Source organism: Pyrgilauda ruficollis, unplaced genomic scaffold (assembly GCF_017590135.1).
Source record: "Pyrgilauda ruficollis isolate IOZ18807 unplaced genomic scaffold, ASM1759013v1 scaffold167, whole genome shotgun sequence".
In the NCBI taxonomy this organism is placed as follows: domain Eukaryota; kingdom Metazoa; phylum Chordata; class Aves; order Passeriformes; family Passeridae; genus Pyrgilauda; species Pyrgilauda ruficollis.
Genome location: NW_024515542.1, coordinates 756,442 through 775,143, shown reverse-complemented (window position 1 = coordinate 775,143; position 18,702 = coordinate 756,442). Strand labels below are relative to the sequence as shown.

The 18,702-nt window shown below is 37.7% G+C and overlaps 1 protein-coding gene across 1 annotated transcript in view; it reads left to right on the top strand.

Annotated features, from left to right (window-relative positions):
• Window positions 1-18,702, top strand: part of ADGRV1 (adhesion G protein-coupled receptor V1) — a 282,378-nt gene that overhangs the window by 127,745 nt on the left and 135,931 nt on the right. Inside the window, exons 83-89 of the mRNA XM_041463583.1 lie at window positions 1,279-1,521; window positions 6,101-6,508; window positions 7,505-7,689; window positions 8,749-8,998; window positions 9,164-9,303; window positions 10,304-10,464; window positions 15,381-15,481. Coding sequence (XP_041319517.1) covers window positions 1,279-1,521; window positions 6,101-6,508; window positions 7,505-7,689; window positions 8,749-8,998; window positions 9,164-9,303; window positions 10,304-10,464; window positions 15,381-15,481 — 1,488 coding nt within the window. The remainder of the gene's footprint in view (window positions 1-1,278; window positions 1,522-6,100; window positions 6,509-7,504; window positions 7,690-8,748; window positions 8,999-9,163; window positions 9,304-10,303; window positions 10,465-15,380; window positions 15,482-18,702) is intronic.

The window sequence follows — 18,702 nt, the reverse complement described above, 5'->3', positions numbered from 1 at the left end:
TGGCCGCAATTACATCTGCATAAGGACAGGTTTCTTATTTCTTAAATATGTTGTCATAGGGTTGTTTCGATTGGCTCAGCTATAGCCAGTGACAGGCCCATCTTGGAGCTGTCTGGCATTGGCTCTGCCAGACAGAATCTCTTGCAGCTGGGGAGAACTTCTGGCAAATTCTCACAGAAGCCACCCCTGTAGTTCCACCACTACCAAAACCTGGCTATACAAATTCAATTTAAAAAACAGTAAAAAAAACCCAAAACCGACTTCAGTGATTGCCATTTGTTCATAATACTATCCTGTAAAAAAATACTTTTTTAAAATCTTTTTTTTTCAAGTTTGCTACTTGACAAGTGCATGTAGTAGGTACAAGTAACACCTTTCCAATTATTTTTGGAATTTTAGAATGGAATTTTTGGAATTTTAAAATTTGGATGTCTATTTTTAAATGTTACATTTGTGTTGTAGGCAAAATAAAAGATGAGGCAGAATGTCATATTGTAAACTTAACGCTGCAACCCTATTTTCAATAAAGAAACAAGGTTCCACAGCCTGTATTTTCAGAGTGAAGTATTTCTCTATATGTGACACATCACAAAAGTCTATCAAATAGTGTTGTCTAAGCTCTGAGATTTTAAATAAATTCAGTTAAGTGTGCAAATCTACTGAGTTTTTAATTTCTTGTAAAAACATGCATGGACATACTAGTGTCTAAACATGCATGGACATACTAGTGTCTAAAAATGCTTAAGTTGCATGTAAAATGTTTTTCAGAACTTTGAGTCCAGTATTTGAATACAGGAGAGTTATTATGCAAATTATTTGCATTTTCAAAATTGCGCACTTACTTCTGTGCAGTATTTCCAAAAGTGAGTAGGTACATGCCATTTTGTAAGGTAAAAAGAAAATGAAAGAGCAAATTCTTCAAAAGCTGTACATCTATGTAAATCTATAATCTGGAATATGGCACTCTTGGAGGGTTGATTGTCATTTGTGTCAAATTTACAGCCACAATGCCTGCACTATTTAAATAGCTACTTTAATGCAGCAAGTTCTGTGTGAAAATCTGGGATTTAATGATTGTGCCTGACAGAGTGATATCCATTGCAGTATTGTTTTTATGATGTATTTTATTGTACTTATTGCACATTTCAGGAAGCATGCTTGTGTAAAGTGTTATTAAAGTGATCCACTGTGCATACAAAGTAATATATAAACATTTATTTAAAGCTGAAAGTTATTAGTAGATTTTATAATGATATGAAAATCATCACTCACTTACAGGTACCAGAATTTGAAACTTATATTTTTGTTGAGCTGTATGCTGTAAGCACAGGAGCTGCTTTGAACAACAGTGCCAGATTTGCTTTTATAACTGTCCTGGAAAGTGATGCTCCTCATGGTTTAGTGCATTTTGCTGTGGGATCTCGATTTGCTGTAGCTTATAAGAATACAGCTTTAATCAGTCTGCAAGTTCTTAGAGATTCTAGTACATCAGTAACCACAATGGTTACCTACAGTATGCAGGTAAGACTTATTATTATTTTATTTATTTTTATATCTTTTTCTGTCCTTTAGGAAAGCACAGACTTCCACCTCTTCAGGGAGACAGTAAGGGGGTTCCTGTGGGATACTGCCCTCAGGGACAAGGGAGTGGAACAGAGCTGACATAAATAATAATAAAGTCTTCCATAGAACACAGGAGCTAGCAATCCCCAGGAGCAAGAAATCAGGCAATAATGGCAGGAGACTGGCATTGCTGAGTCAGAACCTGTTGGTCAAACTAAAGAGAAAGAAACAGATGCACAAGCAGTTGAAGGAAGGACAGGTGAGCTGGAAAGAGAGCAGAGACAGAATGTGAATGTGTAAGGAAGGCCAAAATGAAGCTGGAAGTGAGCCTGGCAAGGGATACAAAAAATAACAGGAAGGGCTTGTTAACCAGAAATATATGTTAACCAGAAAGGGAAGGTCAAAGAAGGTGTTTCCCCCTCATAAACAATGCTGGGAAACTGGTAGCAACAGATTAACAAAAGACGAATGGACTCAAGACTTTTTTTGCCAGTCTTCACTGGCAACCTTTTTCCTCCACCTTTGAAGTGGGTGGACAGCAGGATGGGTCATGGGGGAGCAAGTCGCTCCCACTGTATGGGAAAATCAGGTTCGTGACCACGTGAGGAAACTGAATGTTCACAGCTCTATGGGACCCAAAGAGATGCATCCCAGAGTCTTGAGAGAATTGGTTGATGTTGTTGACCATACAGTCTCCCTTGTTACTTGAAGTCTTGACAATCAGGTTAAATCCCTGGTGACTGTAAAAGGGGTATTACTATATCCAACTTTAAAAAGGGAAGAGTAAAAAGGAAGACCCTGGGAACTACCAATCTGTTGACCTCCCCCTCGTGCCTGTGGGAAGATCATGGAGCAGATCCTCCCAGGAGCTCTGCTAAGGCATGTGGAGGACAGGGAGGAGCTTGGAGAGAGCCAGCACAGCTTCACCAAGGGCAAATCCTGCTTGACCAACCTAGTGGTCTTCTATGATGGGATGACTACATCAGACTACAAGGGAAGGGTTACAGATGTCATTTTTCTGGACTTCTGTAAAGTCTTCAACACATAACTCACAAGACCCTACTCTCTAAACTGAAGAGAGATGGATTTGATGTTGGATTTGAATGGACTGTTATTTGATGGATAACAAAGTGGTTGGATGGTCACATCCAGAGGGCCATAGTCAATGGCTCAGAGCATCAGTGACAAGTGGTGTCCCTCAGGGATCTGCATTGGAACTAGTGTTATTTTCTGCCTTCTTTAATGGCATAGATGAAGGGGTCAGGTGCACCCTTAGCAAACTTGCAGAAGACACCAAGCTGAGGGGTGCAGCTGACACTCCTGAAGGACGGGATGCCATCCAGAGGCACCAGGACAGGCTCAAGAAGTAGCCCTTAGGAATCTCGTGAGGTTTAACAAGACCAAGTGCAAAGTGCTGCACCTGAGTCAGAGCAATCCCCCTGATTGCTTGATGAACAAATCGAGAGCTGCCCTGCCCCAAAGGACATGGGGATGCTGGTGAGGGGCTGGACATGAGCCAGCCATGGGAACTTGCAGCCCAGAAAGCCAAATGCATCCTGGGCTGCATCCAAAGCTCTGTGGGCAGCTTTGGAGGGAGGGGGTTCAGACCCTCTGCCCTGCTTGGTGAGACCCCACCTGCAGAGCTGCCTCCAGCTCTGGGGTCCTCAGCACAGGAAGGACATGGAACTGTTGGAGCAAGACCAGAGGAGGCCACTCAGTTCGTCAGAGGGATGGAGCACCTCTGCTGTGAGGAAATGCTGAGAGAATTGGGATTGTTCAGCCTGGAAAGGAGAAGGCTTCAGGCTGAACTAATTGCAACATTCCAGTACCTAAAGGAAGCCTATCTGAAAGTTGGAGAGGGACTTTTGGCAAGGGCATGTAGTGACAAGAGGGAATGGTTTAAAACTGAGAGACAGTAGGTTCAGATTAAATATCAGGAAGCAATTCTTTACCGTGAGGGTGGTGAGGCACTGGTAAGAGAAGTTGTGGATGCCACAAGCACAGGCATGTAGGTGTTCAAGGTCAGGTTCAATGGAGCTCTGAGCAACCTCGTCTGGTGAAAGTTGTCCCTGTCTGCTGCAGTGGCTTTGGAATTAGATGGTCTTTAACATCCTTTTCAACCCAAACCATTAGTAAAATAATGGATTTTATGATTCATTTTATAATTGAAATTAATTAAATATTATTAAATAGTTGATCATTCTTTAAAGTAACTATAACTGTGATTAGCATTTTTTTCAGGAAAGAGTCAAACATTTGCTGAGCCTAGCTTCTTTGGTTTTCCGTTATTAAAATAACTTTTTCTTATTGCATTGTCCATAATATTTTTTTTTAGCAGTGTCTTTCAGTGGCCTCAAAGATTATGGTCAGCCAAGCATCTAATATATTTCTTTCTTCGTTCTAAGGCTCTTGTGAGCCTTCAGTTTTTGAGGCTTTTTCATCTGAAATTAAGTTTTTATCCTGACGGTTATGTGTACAACATCCAGACAGCAGGACACTTGCTCTGTTAGGCAACAAATTTATTATTAGTACCAGAACATACATAGAAAAAGAGAAATTATTCAAATTTTATTAAATGTTCTTGGAATACTAAACAAAAAAATTCTTCTTCTTATCAAAAATAGCATGCGCTAAAGTAAATTTTATCATTCCCATTAATTTTTTGTCGGATTATGCCCTTTATGTAAAAAAAAAAAAACATAATCCAACAATTTTTGAGATGTTTACCTCTGTAGCACAAGACTCTTCTAGCTGTTGACACTTTTTTCTCTTAAATGCATGCCTCACTTATTATTATTGCAGCTGATGAAGTTTCTCCTTTAGCAGATCTGCAAAAATATGATTCTAGCCACTTCCTTAGTATGTGTGAATCCAGCATCCGAGCACAGGCTACAAGAGATATTCTTTCAAGCTTACCATCATCAGAAGTAATTAGCCTGATCAACTTTGATATTCGTGATTTTATGCCTAAAATAATTGTTTTGAGGATGAGTTATTATATACTACCCCCTTATAATACAAGGTTTTGCATTCTATTGTTATACTGAATGCATATCTGTTTTAACCATATGGGTTTACATTGTATTTCCATCCATTTATTATATAGTAATTGGCCAATGTTTCAATTATATTGTGTGGTAACAAATTTTCACATTTATTCAACCTAAGTATTCAATATAATTTAGCTGTTAAATGGAAAAGAAATTCCTACTGTCCAGTGTATATTTAAGCTAAAATATAGTGGGCAATCTCTTATCCATTTGTAATTTTTATAACCAACCCTCTTTGGACATGTTTACATTTTGAGCATGCATGGCCAAATACTAAAGTATTGGTATTATTAGTATCTTTAAAATAAGAGGCCACAGCAGACAGGAGGGCAATAACTGGAAACTGATATTTATCTCAACCTACAAAGGTTTCTTAGACTTTGTTCTTGTCACTAGTGCTTTCATTTCTGCTTATTTCCATTTCCTAATTCTCAGTGGGAAGGGATAAACAAAAGGAAACTTCCCCCTGGAATTTCCACAGGTGATGGGATCATGTCAAGTGCAATTTTGAACAGTTACAGGCTGCACTGGGTTACCAGGTTCTCCAATGAACTCAGAACATGTCTGATTCATTCTATAAATAAGCTCTACTAATGAAAACTAAATATTTTCAAAGGGGGTCTAGTATTTCACAAATAAAAATCCCCATTTTACTCAGTAGGAGACCTTTACTTAGAAGTCAGTATACAAGCTGCCCTTATTAAATTATTATATACTTTTGAAAAAACAATACAGTTGAATGATAGCTCAGGAAGTTAGTTTCCTCTTAAGGAAAGTTTATTATATTACCAGATATATTGTCAAGGCTGTGGCAAGTGACAAAAAGAACAAGACTTTGAAGAATGAAACAGTAACTGCAAACCTCATGGAAGGTAAAAACAGTGTTGCTTCACAAGGAAATAAGGCCATGTAGCATTACTGGATAAATTTATCTATCCTCCTTGCATGTGTATTCTATAGCATTTGCTTTGCCTTTGTATTAAATGGATTATTCATCTTTTAAGTATGTATTCTGGGACTGAAAATATAATGAATTGATATTAATTTGGACACAGATTTCCAAAACTTTTGCTTTGCTTTTATTCAGTTTTCTATGTATTTGTAATGCTTTTCCCTTCCCTAAAGTGAAGGACTTCGCGTTGCAGTCATAGTCTTACATCAACCCTTCTGGAATTCACACATGTGCTAACATTTCTGTAGTATCTATTCACACAGAAAAGTTTTGTGGATTTTGTTCTGGAAAAGAAAGACACCCTTTTTACTATTGATAATATATAATTCTTCTCCTAGGTTTGATTGATTACTAATCCAGGGAGATAATTATTTTAAATGTAATATTTTCATCACTCATAACTGCTTTTTGAAAGAGGACTTCTTTTTTACACATTTTTCTTTTGTTACCCACTTTAAGTATGTTCTACAGCAGGTGGTTTTGAACAATTACATCTATCATAATGTTACCTAAAACTCTTTTGGTTTGTTTTAAGGAACTACAAAAACCTGAACCTATTGGACGGACCTTCATATCTCCAGCTGTGGCAGGACAAGATTTTGCCAGATCTGAAGGTTTATTGACTTTTTCACATGGACAGAGAAATGCATTCCTGGATGTGACCCTGACTCCAAAGACAGGATCTTTAAACCCCTTTCCTAAACGTTTCCAGGTTGTACTTTCTAATCCCACAGGCGGTGCCAGGATAGATGATGTGTATGGTATTTCTAACATTACCATTGTCTCAGATTTGGACTCCTTGCCAGTTTGGGGACTGATTGATCAACTGCATCAGCCTCTTGATGACACCATTTTACACAGAATCCTTCAGAATCTGAATGTCAAAGTGGCTACAGAAACTACAGAAGAGCAACTTACTGCTCTGGTGCATATAATAGATGAGGTAAACACTTCCTGTTTGTTCTTAAATGACTAATGACATTAATTAGAGTATAATAACACAACAAGGCGCACACGCAAACGCACACATATATATATATATATATATATATAAAGCAAGGCAGATCACATCCACAGCAGTGACTCAGAAGCACAGACTGCAAAAGTGGAAATTGTGAAGTCTCACGAGGAAGGAGTTTGTCTGCCACTATTTAGGAGGTGGCAAGTAATCACAAATAGGTTGAAATGAGCAACTAGTATTAGTTTTGCATACATACTTGTAGCTCTAGATTTTCTACTGTGCAATTTTCCTTTTGGTGCTGCAGCTTTATAGAGCTTATTACGTTTTCTTTACTCTTGGGTCACACCTTTGTTTCTTTGAGGCCTGGCACAACCCCTGCTCATATCTTTACAGCAGACTGCAGTCAACACACAAGCAAATCCTACTGGGGCCAGCTGGAGTCCACTGTATTCATAACCAAGCATCAGTCTTTTTTCCTCCAGTAGCTTAGGGAATTGGTTCTCAGGGTAGCTGAGTGCTTAAGCATTACTCTAATTTCTGTGAAAATTATGGATTAGTTTTATGGCATTCTGTCTCTTCTGGAGTCTTGGAATAATGCATAGAAGCTGGAAAATTTCTAAATATCTAGATACAAAGCATAATAACAATATCCATTCATTTTTGATTGTTACCACACAGAAAACAGAGAAAATAATTTAAAAACTTCTCAGAATTCAAAAATAATTGATTTGTGAAACAATGAAAGATGCCACATCCTTTCTTTAATAATCAAATCCCCTAATAAGCCTATCTTTATGTAATTTTGACAGATTGTGTCTTATGGAAACCCCTATGTGATCAGGAGTTGGGAAAAATACTCGGAACTTTCAGAATGAATGTTGGAATCACAGAGAAGATGTCACTAAACCATTGAACATGAGGAAATGTTACAAGCAGATTCCTTTGTGTAAAATGTTCTATTTTTTCTCCTCTCATTAGGTTACAGGTGTAGGTGAAAAACTGTTACTCAGTGATAAAAGTAGAAGTCTTTTCTATGAGATACTCTGTGCTCTGGCTAGCCCAAAACGCAAGGACACAAAAGGATATAGCCTGCTTGCTGAGGTGACTGAGAAGTTTGCTTTTTCTCTATTGACTGGGATAAAGTGTGGATCACCAGGAGAAAGGTTAGTAAGCTTGAATTCATAATATGTTTTGTAAATACATGACAGTTTACCAATATAGAAAATCTAAATTACATTTTCAGAAAAGGGACTTATCTCCTGTCTAGTATGTTACCCATATGTGAGTGTGTTCTTACAGTGTCATGATCTTACAAAGCACTGTGTCATATTGCCAGTACATATAGTGCTTTGTAAGATTGGGTGTAGAACATAACTGTTACTTTGGTATGGGGTAGATGTGGGAATATGAGTCAGGAGATCTAGTATATATTGACCCACCTCTAGCTCAGATATTGCCTGGAAAAGAATTCATTATTCTTGCTAAGAAAATAATATGTGTTTGTACGATGCAGAGATGTGTTCTAAGCCTTAGATGAAAGTCAGCAACCCAAAATTTCTACTGGCATTTTGTAATTTCTATGTTCTTGGTTTTGATCACTTGAACATTGTTTTAAAATATTTAAAGCTACTCGTAGTTTCAAATTGCTAGTTTTGTCTCCAAGAGCATAATAGCCTCATCAAGCTAATGGGCAGAAGAAATAGGTGACTGAGAAAGAGATTATTCTTTTTTATGACACAGATGATTTTTAAACACTGTCATTGAGGATCTATTAAACAGCTGGTGATGGAATGTGTGTTCAGTGTTTAGAACTTGAAAGTTAAAATCCTTTATTCCAAATGTTTTGCATCATCTGTTGGGAAAAAAAAATAAAGCAACATTATCCATTTTAATGTCTCTCCTGGTTTTTAGACTCAGTTCTACATCAGGTTGTAAAGATGAGTGTTTTGATAGCCTAATTCACTATAGACAGGTTTTAGTTGCAGGTCATAAGGAGCAAATACCAGAGAGGAAATGGAGATGCTGAAATATGCAAAAAAATTCAGGCTTTTTTTTTTTTTTCCCCACAGAAACTGAAACAGTGTGCCAATTAAATATCACAGGCCTAAAAATGATGAATTAATAATGTACTAACAAATCACAAATACCTTTTAGAGTCGTTACGTGATGAATAGTGAAGCTGGGTCCCAATTACCAGCCCTATTGCTTTTCCATTTCCACAGAGGCAAAAATGTCCTTGACAGCTGCCCGTATATTGCAATAATGGCTCACAACTGGTTTCCTCAGCAAATCAATGGACATAGATTTAATGGAAAAGATGGAGATTCTATTCAAGTACCTGAACATTTGCTAGAGGTCTCTGTAGTATTATCATCTCCCCAAGAAGAGAAATGTGAATCCGTACAGTTCACAGAATACAGCAGTCAGCAGTGGTTCCTTACTAGAGATAAAGAACTTGCTCTGAAGAACAAGGTTTGAAGAAATGCAATTTTTTTTCCAAGAATTTGTTTTAATCTAGATATTGCTCAAAACATAAGTGTTTTATGGTTGTCTCTGATTAAAATGAGCACTGATTAAAATGAGCACTATGTTGATCTTAATATTAAACATATCTTTACATTGTACATGTTGTTTCAGGTTTTTTCAATGAGCTTGAAGGGCCAGAGTTCACAACCTTTGAAAGATGACAGTGAAGTAATTTATCGTATTTATGCTGAAGGAAGTCGGATTGATCCCCAGAAGTCTCTGTGTCTCCTCTGGAATCAAGCTGATGAAAGGTTATTTTATTATTGTGTTTAGTTTTGCATTTTCTACCATGAATCCGTGCATTTATATAAAATGTGATAACGCAAATTAAATAATTTTCAAATATAAAATTGATCCATTTCATGTCTTTTTTCCTTAATTTTTCTGGCCATTTTACCAGTACATAAATCTTTTCTTATAAGAAAATGAGTAGTTAGTCTAGCTCAGATATTTCTCAGACTTCTGCCCTTTTTTCTTCAAAATACTATTTAGATTGTATAATGATGCATTAGGTTGCAGTGACAGAATTGCATCAATGAATGTGTTAATGACTTGGAGATAAGGATGTTCTATGTCCTGTCAAAGTCTACGTGATGATTCGATTTCATTAGAACAACTGGATGATACCAGACCGCTATTGATACAAACTATTTGTTTTCAGGAGGAGATGCACCACAATCTACCTGTATGCTCTCCTTTTATCTATGCACGAATTCCAGTAGAAATGGCTTAGGATATCACCTGTGTATTATCCTTTTTCCTTATTATTATCACCTGTGTATTATCCTTATCCTTTTTCCAAACCACTTCAGCAATACTGAAAAAAAAACACACAACAAAAACCAAAGAACAAAAAACTGCTGAATTTTAGTTTCAAACCAAAAAAGAGCAGTATGAAATGTTCTCCATAACAGGATAAGATGTTGAGCAAAGAAAGTAACTATCTGAAAAGTCAGACAGACCTAGAAATCTAGCAGAAATTTTAAAAACATGGCCACAAAAATTCTCTAGTGAAGAAAACTTAGTTTCAAAACATTTACAAAAATTAAAAAAGAACATGAAAAACTATAAACAACATTTTAATCTCATGTAAATGTCCTATTCTGAGCAGTGCACACAGAAGATTACAGAAAACACCTCTGCAATAGTTTAGCGATGTTGGTATTCCAGGAATACAACAAAAACTTTTTAGCCTGCTTATGATGTGAGTTACGCAAGTCCATTTCCAACTTTGTGGAACTTGTTTTGCAGCTGGCTGTCCGATAGCGGGTTCTGCAAGGTGGTTGATGGCAGATCAGATTATGTGGAATGCTCCTGTTCTCATATGTCCATTTATACAGTTTATGCCCAAACAGATAACTTGTCTTCATACAACGAGGCTTTTTTTTCTTCTGGATTCATCTGTATTTCAGGTCAGTTCATTTAAGACAGTTTTCTTACTAATAACAACTGATGACCAGTAAAACTGGTTGACTGATTATTAACATTTTTGGTAGCTGATGACAATCTTTTTATTTAGTGGAATATTGAATGAATGTTAACTAACTTCATGTTATTAAAGGTGCCATCTTGTCTGGTATTTGCACACTGACAAATTTTGCCATTGGAAAAAAATGTCAAGCATAGAAATATCACAGAATCAACTAGGTTCAAAAAGATTTTTGAGGTCATCGAGTTCAACCTATGACCTCACATCACCTTGCCAGCTAGTTGATGGCACTTGCTGCCACATCCCGTCTTTTTGTAAACACATCCAAGGGTGGTGATTTCACCACCTCCCTGGGCAGCCCATTCCCATCCCTGCTGGCTCATAATTTGGCACATAGAGGCAGCCTTCTCCTGTGCCTTCAAGATATTTTTCTTGAAGTATGTCCACTTTCCTGGATCCCTTTGCTTTTGAGGGCTGTTTCCCAAGGTACTCTCCAAAACAGCATTCTGAATTCCACCCTCTGGAAGTCTTGTGTAGAAGTTTTACTGAAGTTTCAATATCCTTGTTTCACTGAATATTGAGAACTCTATTATTTCATGGTCACTGTTCCCCAGATGGGCTCTGACCACCACATCTCCCACCAGCTCCTCTCTGTTTGCAAACAGCAGGTCTAGCAGAACCCACCCCTGGCAGGCTCGCTCACCATCTGGGATAAGAAGCTCTCCTCTGTACACTCCAAGAACCCCTAGACTGCCTCTTTTCCACTGTGTTGAGTTCCCAGCAGATGCCTAGCAGGTTAAATCTCTTACAAGAACAAGGGCTGACAATCTGGAAACATCCTCCAGCTGCTTATACAACAATTCATCCATCTCTTCATCCTGGTTGGGTGGTCTCTAGGAGACTCCCACCAGGATGTTAGCCTTGTTGGCCTTTCTCTGATTCTTACCCATGGCACTTGATCTTATTGTTATTAATCTCAAGTTCCATGGTGTCCAGAACCTCCCTAACACAGAGCCACCCCTCCACCTCTTCTCCCTCTCCTGTCTCTTGTGAAGAGCTTGTAGCCATCCATTGCAGTGCTCCAGTCCTGCAAGTCATCCTGCCACATTTCTGTCATGGTGACTATGTCATCGCTTTCCTGCTGTACCATGGCTTCCAGCCCCTTGTTTGTTACCCACACTGCATGCATCAGTGTACATGCACTTCAGCTGTGCTGTTGATTTCACCCCTGACTCTGGCTTACCACCCTTGGGCTTATCTCTGGAGTGCCTGGTTTTATCCTCTTCCCCCTACATACCCAGTTTAAAGCATTCTCAATCAGCCCTGCCAATGTGTGGGCTAGAATCCTTTTGCCCTTGTTGGACAGATGGAGCCCATCTGACTCAAATAGGCCTGGTGCTGTAAAAATTGCCCATGGCAGAAAAATCAAAATTCCTCTGATGGCACCAGCCCTTAAGCCATTCAGTAATAATGTGTGTTTTCCTATTCCTTTTATCATTCATCCCTGCTCCTGAAGGAACTGAGCAGAACCACACCTGTGCTCCTGCTCCACCAACTAATCAGTCCAGGGCCCTGATGTCCTTTCAAATGACCTGGTATCCTTCTTGTCAGCCTTGTCACTGCCAACTTGGACAAGCAGCAGTGGGTAATAATCAGAGGGGTGACTTAGTTCAGGGAATCTCCTGCCTATATCCCATACCTGGGCCCCAGGAATGCAGCAGACTTCCCTGTGGAATGGGTCTGGGTGACACACAGGACCCTCAGTTCCCCTCAGAAGGTGAACTTACTCCAACTACCCTTCTTTTGTTCTTAATTTCTTGAGGTGATCTGTCTGACAGACAAAGTGCACCTGGGAGACTCTCCAGACTTTTTGTTTACCATCATCTGCCTGAGTTTCTGGACCCAGGGCCTTGTACCTATTCTGGGAAAGTGATGGGGGAATTTTGCTACCTCTCTGAGTAGATCATTCACTGGCTCACACCATGCACAGGTACCTTTTGCACTGTCCTCTGGTACTGCCCCCAGGCTCAGACACTCCCTGCAGCCAAGGACCTGGACAGCTGTGTCCTTCTTGGCAGGTTTGGGCTTAGCACACTTTTGCTGGCAGCAGCAGCAACAAGCTTTTGACCATATATAAACCCTTTCTGGATCTAGTCAAGTTGGTGGAAGAAGCCCGAAAAACCCCTGACCAAAACACACCCATCTAACACAATCCACCACCAGGAGCCAGGAGAGCAGCTGCATCCCTCCTGTGCAAACTGCTGTACGATGTCCTCACTGCTGTGCCATGCCCCTGTTTGCCCCATCTGGCTCAACACACTCCCTAGAGCAATTTAAATCTCCTACACATGGTCCTGGTGTACCCCTTGCTTGCCTGATTGGCTGTTTCCTTGGGATGGTTTATTGAAAAGAGATAATATATCATTCTTCTGGGGGAAGAAATATAAAAATCCTAAATTTGTCTGTGTTGCTAGCAGGAGTACTGTAATCCTCTTTGTCAAATTTCTTTGACAATTTTAGCTGGAATTTACACTCAGAAATGATAACTCAGGGGAGATCCATTACACTCTGCTGCTTTACTGCTACCCAAGATTTTGGGAAAAAACCCAAAGAGTTTAACCTATAACTAACATGACTCTTCTTTAGCAGCTTCAACAGCATAAATCACAGAATGCAAGGCAGGAAGCAGGGGATCTAAGTTCGGAACTCAACTTCTGAAGGAGCCTTTCAGATTGCAGCTGGTTTACTATTATGTTGCAGCAATCACAAATTAAAGTAAATTTTCTTAGAACAACAGAATTATATAGGTTGGAAATTAATTCTTGCATTTGTAGGCACTAAGAGTAATGGGCTTACTAAGAAAACATGCTAAATGGAATTCTCGACTAACTCTCTTAAATGGGAGTCTGGGTGTGCTTCTTGTGAGGTTTGTGACTTCTGTGTTAGATCATCACTATATGAGTAACAAAAATCATGCAAGCAGCTAAATCACTTATTTATCCCTCCTGAGCAAACTGCCCTAACAGATTAAATCTAGGCTCCTTAATGTTTTTAAAATGTCAGCCTAAGAAAATGAAGACAAAGAAAGAGGAAAAACCTCTCAGTTTTTTACTGGCTTCACACAAATTGATGATTATATTTTACAATAGAAAAGGAGATTTTAGCACATAAAAATAAGCAGATTTTAAAATACAGTTGCTGAATTACAGAGAAAAAACAAGGTGATGAAACAAAATGCTGTAAAATGCAAAATTCTATAGAAACTAAAGAAAAAAATTATGCAAAAGCTTAGAAAACTTTTTGCTGAATTGGAATCAATAAGATGCAGATCATTGTTCAGAACTAGTCACTTACAGTATATGTCATAAAAATGTGTTTTAAAAATAAACGTAGTTTAGCTTGGTTAAGGGTTTATTTCAAACTTGAGGCGAATGCTATCCAATGCCTTTCAGTTTTTTGGCTGGTTGAAGATATTTACTTGTGTGATGATACAGATTACTAGATTTAAATGAATATTTTAAGTAACAAATTGCTTAGGAGTGATAATGATATTTTTCATATGTCTTGACATCTCCATCTGGATGTGAGTAGAATATTAAAAAAAAGAAGAAGAATGAAATAGAATATTGAAAAAAAGAAGAATATTAAAAAAAAAGAGAGAGACCATGTAGATGGTTGTGTAAATATCCCTAAGTAATTTTGAAATACTTAGAAATAATACTTTTAGCAATGATTTGTTTTGCTTACCTCTTACAAATACTGCTAGCTGAACAAATAGTCAATCTCAAGACTGACATAAAAAAACTGCCTTAATTACCCAAATTCCTGCCCTGACTGAAGTGTGAAAGTGCACAATTAACTCCATTTAATTCTGAGATTTAGCAGTGTTTATCTTGGTGGCTTAACTTTCCTAGAGACCTTTTCCCAGGAGCTGCTTACTGGTAGGAAGAGGGCCTTTGTTGTGTTCATATTTACAATTAATTACTGAAATGAAAAGTGGTGTCATTCCTCCTGACTACTGCTATAACAAATTTCTATGCTCAACACAGATGAAATGGGAGACTGGATTTACAAGGTTATAGCTATCTATTATAATAGTGCTACCCAACAGAGGCCTGTTTTATGTAACTGTTTCTAAAACCATTTTTTGAAAGCACTAATATGAGCGCTGAACTGTTACCTTTGCTTTGTATATAACTATTATTATAATCACCCATATCACGCAGAAAGGGACACCAAAGAAAGGCTTTTCAAAAATTGCTTTACATTATGAAATTATGAAATTATTTTGGCTCCCAAGCCTATGGGTATCGAAGCGAAGGCCACTCCCAATGAAGGGGAGAGAATGATGCATCTGACTCCATCTTATTAGAAGGCTAATTAATTACTTTATTATACTATACTATATACATTTCATCTAGATTGAATCTGCCATGCACTCTGCCCACAACTGCACAGAACTGCACTCATCTCCTGGCCCTGATAGGCCAAGGGAACAAAACATCCTCACTTTGGATAAACAGTCTGCATATTGCATTGTACTTTGGCACAACACAGGCACAGAAAGTAAGATAAGAATTGTGTTTTCCCTTTCTCTGAGGTTCAGAGAATGTGAATCTCAGAAATATTCTTGGGAAGAATTGTGCCTTGCTTTTTCTCTATGAAGAGAATGTGGCAATATATGGGAACATTAAATACATTTTAGTACTTGAAATAAACTCATGAGTGATCCCAGTGTGAGCCAAAATGATCATACTCTCCCTATAAGGTTTGTTTGGTTGGGTTTTTTAGGTAATCTGCACCTTCAAGAAACATCTGCTGGATAATATAGAACAGTTTACTAGTTTAAACTTAAATATGTCTTTTTTTTTTACTTTTTTCATTATCATTTCTGTATAGGTTTCACTTTGGCTATCATCTCCCACCTCTTCTGCACCAGATGTGCCATGTTTGCAGCTAAACTTCTCACTCATATGATGGCTGCTTGTTTGGGTACTCAGGTAAGAAAAAAGGCTGAAAGCTCAAAATGTAGAGTACTTACATGTTTGCTTTCCTTCTCTTCGCTTTCACGGCTGTGTCTGAACAGACTTTCTTCAGTGTAAATGTTTTTGAAAAATGTAAAGTTTCAACATATGACACTTAAAATTAGTGCAATATTTATATCCTGTGTTGGGAATTCAAGTGAAATTACACACTGTTTGAGAATATTTAAAGAAAACTGATGGATGATATAGCAATGTGAGAAGACATTCCATGTATGGAATGCTGTGCTCAGTTTTAACTTCTGAAGGATTTTGAAAGTTATTGTCTGTTTGGGCCCGTAGGCTTTTCCATCTGTGACCTGTTTTTTGTTGAAATACGCTACATATTAACTTTTATATGTAATTCTGATCTCTGAAGAATAATTCTTGAAAACATTTCCATGTGGTGTGTAAACGTAATAATTTTAATTACAGAAGTACAATTTGTATGGTTCTAAGTAATTTTGTCATTCATCATCAATCTTTGAAATACATCATTCTCCTGATCTCTTTTCCTATGCCATGCAATGATTTTGAAAGTTTAAAACAAGATTTTTGAAAGAGGATTTTAGCAGGGTAACTGCTTAGCTAGTGAGCTAGTTTGGAGAGGAAGTAAAGACAGTTTGGCAGCAGCTGTCAGATAAAGGAAAGTGGTTTTAAGTCAAGAGTGAAAAGACACTGTTTGACAAAGAAAAACTGAACAACTGTACTAGCTGTTCTGAACAGCTGAAAGAAGATCTTTGTACAGTTACCTATGTTGTGATATGTTGGCCTGTTGTGAACTAGCCTGATTAGGTAGCCAAAATTTATCAGAAAACTCTATGTAGACTATGCATGCATCTCGGGTTCCCTGCAGTCGGACATATGTACAGCTGTACCCTCATACAAGCATTTGGTCACTATACATATGATAAGAAATTCACAATGTAATTGAAAATTTCATGAGTTTGCTAACCCATGATTCTGTATTAGAGAAACTATTTAAGACAGTTTTAACTGAGAACTTAATACATGAAACTCAGCACTTCATAGTTTAAATAAAAGGAAAATAATATTGTGCATTCCTATCTACTAAGTTTTAGGCACTACAAGACACTGGATTTGTAACTATTAGCTCTCAGGCCACTCTAGAGAATGAAGGAAGCTGGTGTTTCACTGTGTTTATATTTTTATGAGGGAAAAAAAACCCCAAAATTAAAACAACAATGCCCCCACCCCCAAAAAAAAACCCAACCGGGAAGATTTCTGTGGTAGCTCCACTGTTTTATACATACATAAATAATTAGTTTTCATCTAATATCTCCACTAGGTGTTTATTAGGTTTGTAGTTTTAAGATTCTTTTTAAACTGCTACCAGTGCACAAGTTACTCATGTCTGTAGATGGCAGTCAAATCTTTTCAGCGCATTGCTCAGAAACTTGGTGTTCCAAGGCTGTGCCTGCTTTATAGTTGCTCACAAAAGTTAATTTTTCCGTCAGTGATGGGGAAAGGTGATTCACAACATTCAAGCTTCATTTCATTCTTGGTGTGTCCAGGGCTGCGAGCATTAATGGAGCACTTGTAAACATTCAAGAGTAGATGTTTCACCACGTGTTTGGTGGAGTTAGTTTGAAAAACATAAAAGTCTATATACATTTATAAAACATTTTTTATTCCTTTCAAGCATAAGTTCATGTAACAATACCCTAAATGCACCAAGGAAGAAAAATCTGGGCTGAGATTTTCAGTGTTGGAGTAAATTTAGGTGAATTTTTGAGTATTCAAAAAAAACCTGAAGTAGTATGAGAATGCACTTCACAATACTGTCATACTAGTCAATAAAATTTTTATTTTCAGAGCTATAAACCTAGATTGCAATCTCAATAGGAACCATTGTTATGCCTACCATGCTTTACCGGAGAATTGCCAGGCAGAATGCATGAATAAGTACTTTGTACATGGCTTGTTGTCAGCTTGATGCATCTTGTCCACATTAAATTTCAGGGTCCATTTCCACAGTACATGCTGAGTATTACAAATAACATCAATGTACTCTAAATTCTCTGTTTAGACTTCTTGTGAGTGTACTGTTGAGCTGCTTTGCCTATATGCAGTAGCCTATTCTCTTGAATGTTTGAACATTCATAGTCTGCTTACAGCAATTACTGTGTAAAAATGGCCTTCCACTGTTATGGCAAGCAAAGCAAAATTAAAGTCCAGTCAAACAGAAAAAAACCTGTGTCATCCTATTTTTGTCAAATAAAAAAAATCTGTATTTTATAATTTATCCTGTCCTCAAGCTTCTTATACACTACTATGATGCACTTAGCATCACCACCCATCACTGCAATAACTATCAAACTGCCAGGTCAAGTTGATCCTAGCACTGATTTTGATGGAAATGCATGACAAAGAATTATATTACTCTGCTCAATATTTGAAAATTGTGTTATTCAACCTAAGCAGAAATACAAACATACATGTCAGTTATGTTCTTCAAGAAGCAATAGTACATACCATCTTATTTTTTAAAAATTGTTAAACATTTATTTTAAAATTATAAACTGCATTCTTGGTACAATTGTTGCTATTATGTGGACTATTTCAGATTTGGACAATTCTGCTAGAAGATAAATTTTAAAGATGTGATAAAATCTCCAAGAGATGATGAAGGAGCAGGATATGAATGAATGAATGAATGATTGAATGAATGAATGATCATAGGGCCTGTAGCTTCTGCCATGCTGTGAAAGTGAGACCTTTACAGAAACAGTGAAATGATACTTTTGCTGTACTGTTTTAATCTTAACTACTCTCTTCCAAAATAAGGAAATTCTTATTTTCCCCTACACATAATCAAAGCCCAAATGAAATTGACATATATACCTGGATAGGGGGAGCTTGCAAAGCGTGTTCCAGAATGAGATGTCTGGAGTGATTCTCTATACCATCCACCACAGAGACAGCTTGTGACAGTGAGTGACTGAATACCTGTCCCTCTCCTGGCAGTAGAGAAAAGTTTTGATTTTAATTCAGTGTTCCCTTATGGTAATCCTCAGCCTTTTAGTTAGCTCCTGGGAAATCCTAGTTAAAGGACTGTTTCTGAAGAAGCCGGGAGGTAGAGTTTCACTAAACTCCAGGTCCATATGAAATATGAAACTTCTATGGAATAGGAAGCAACAAATGTTTTTATGCATTACTTTAAAGTTAGAGCCCAGTTT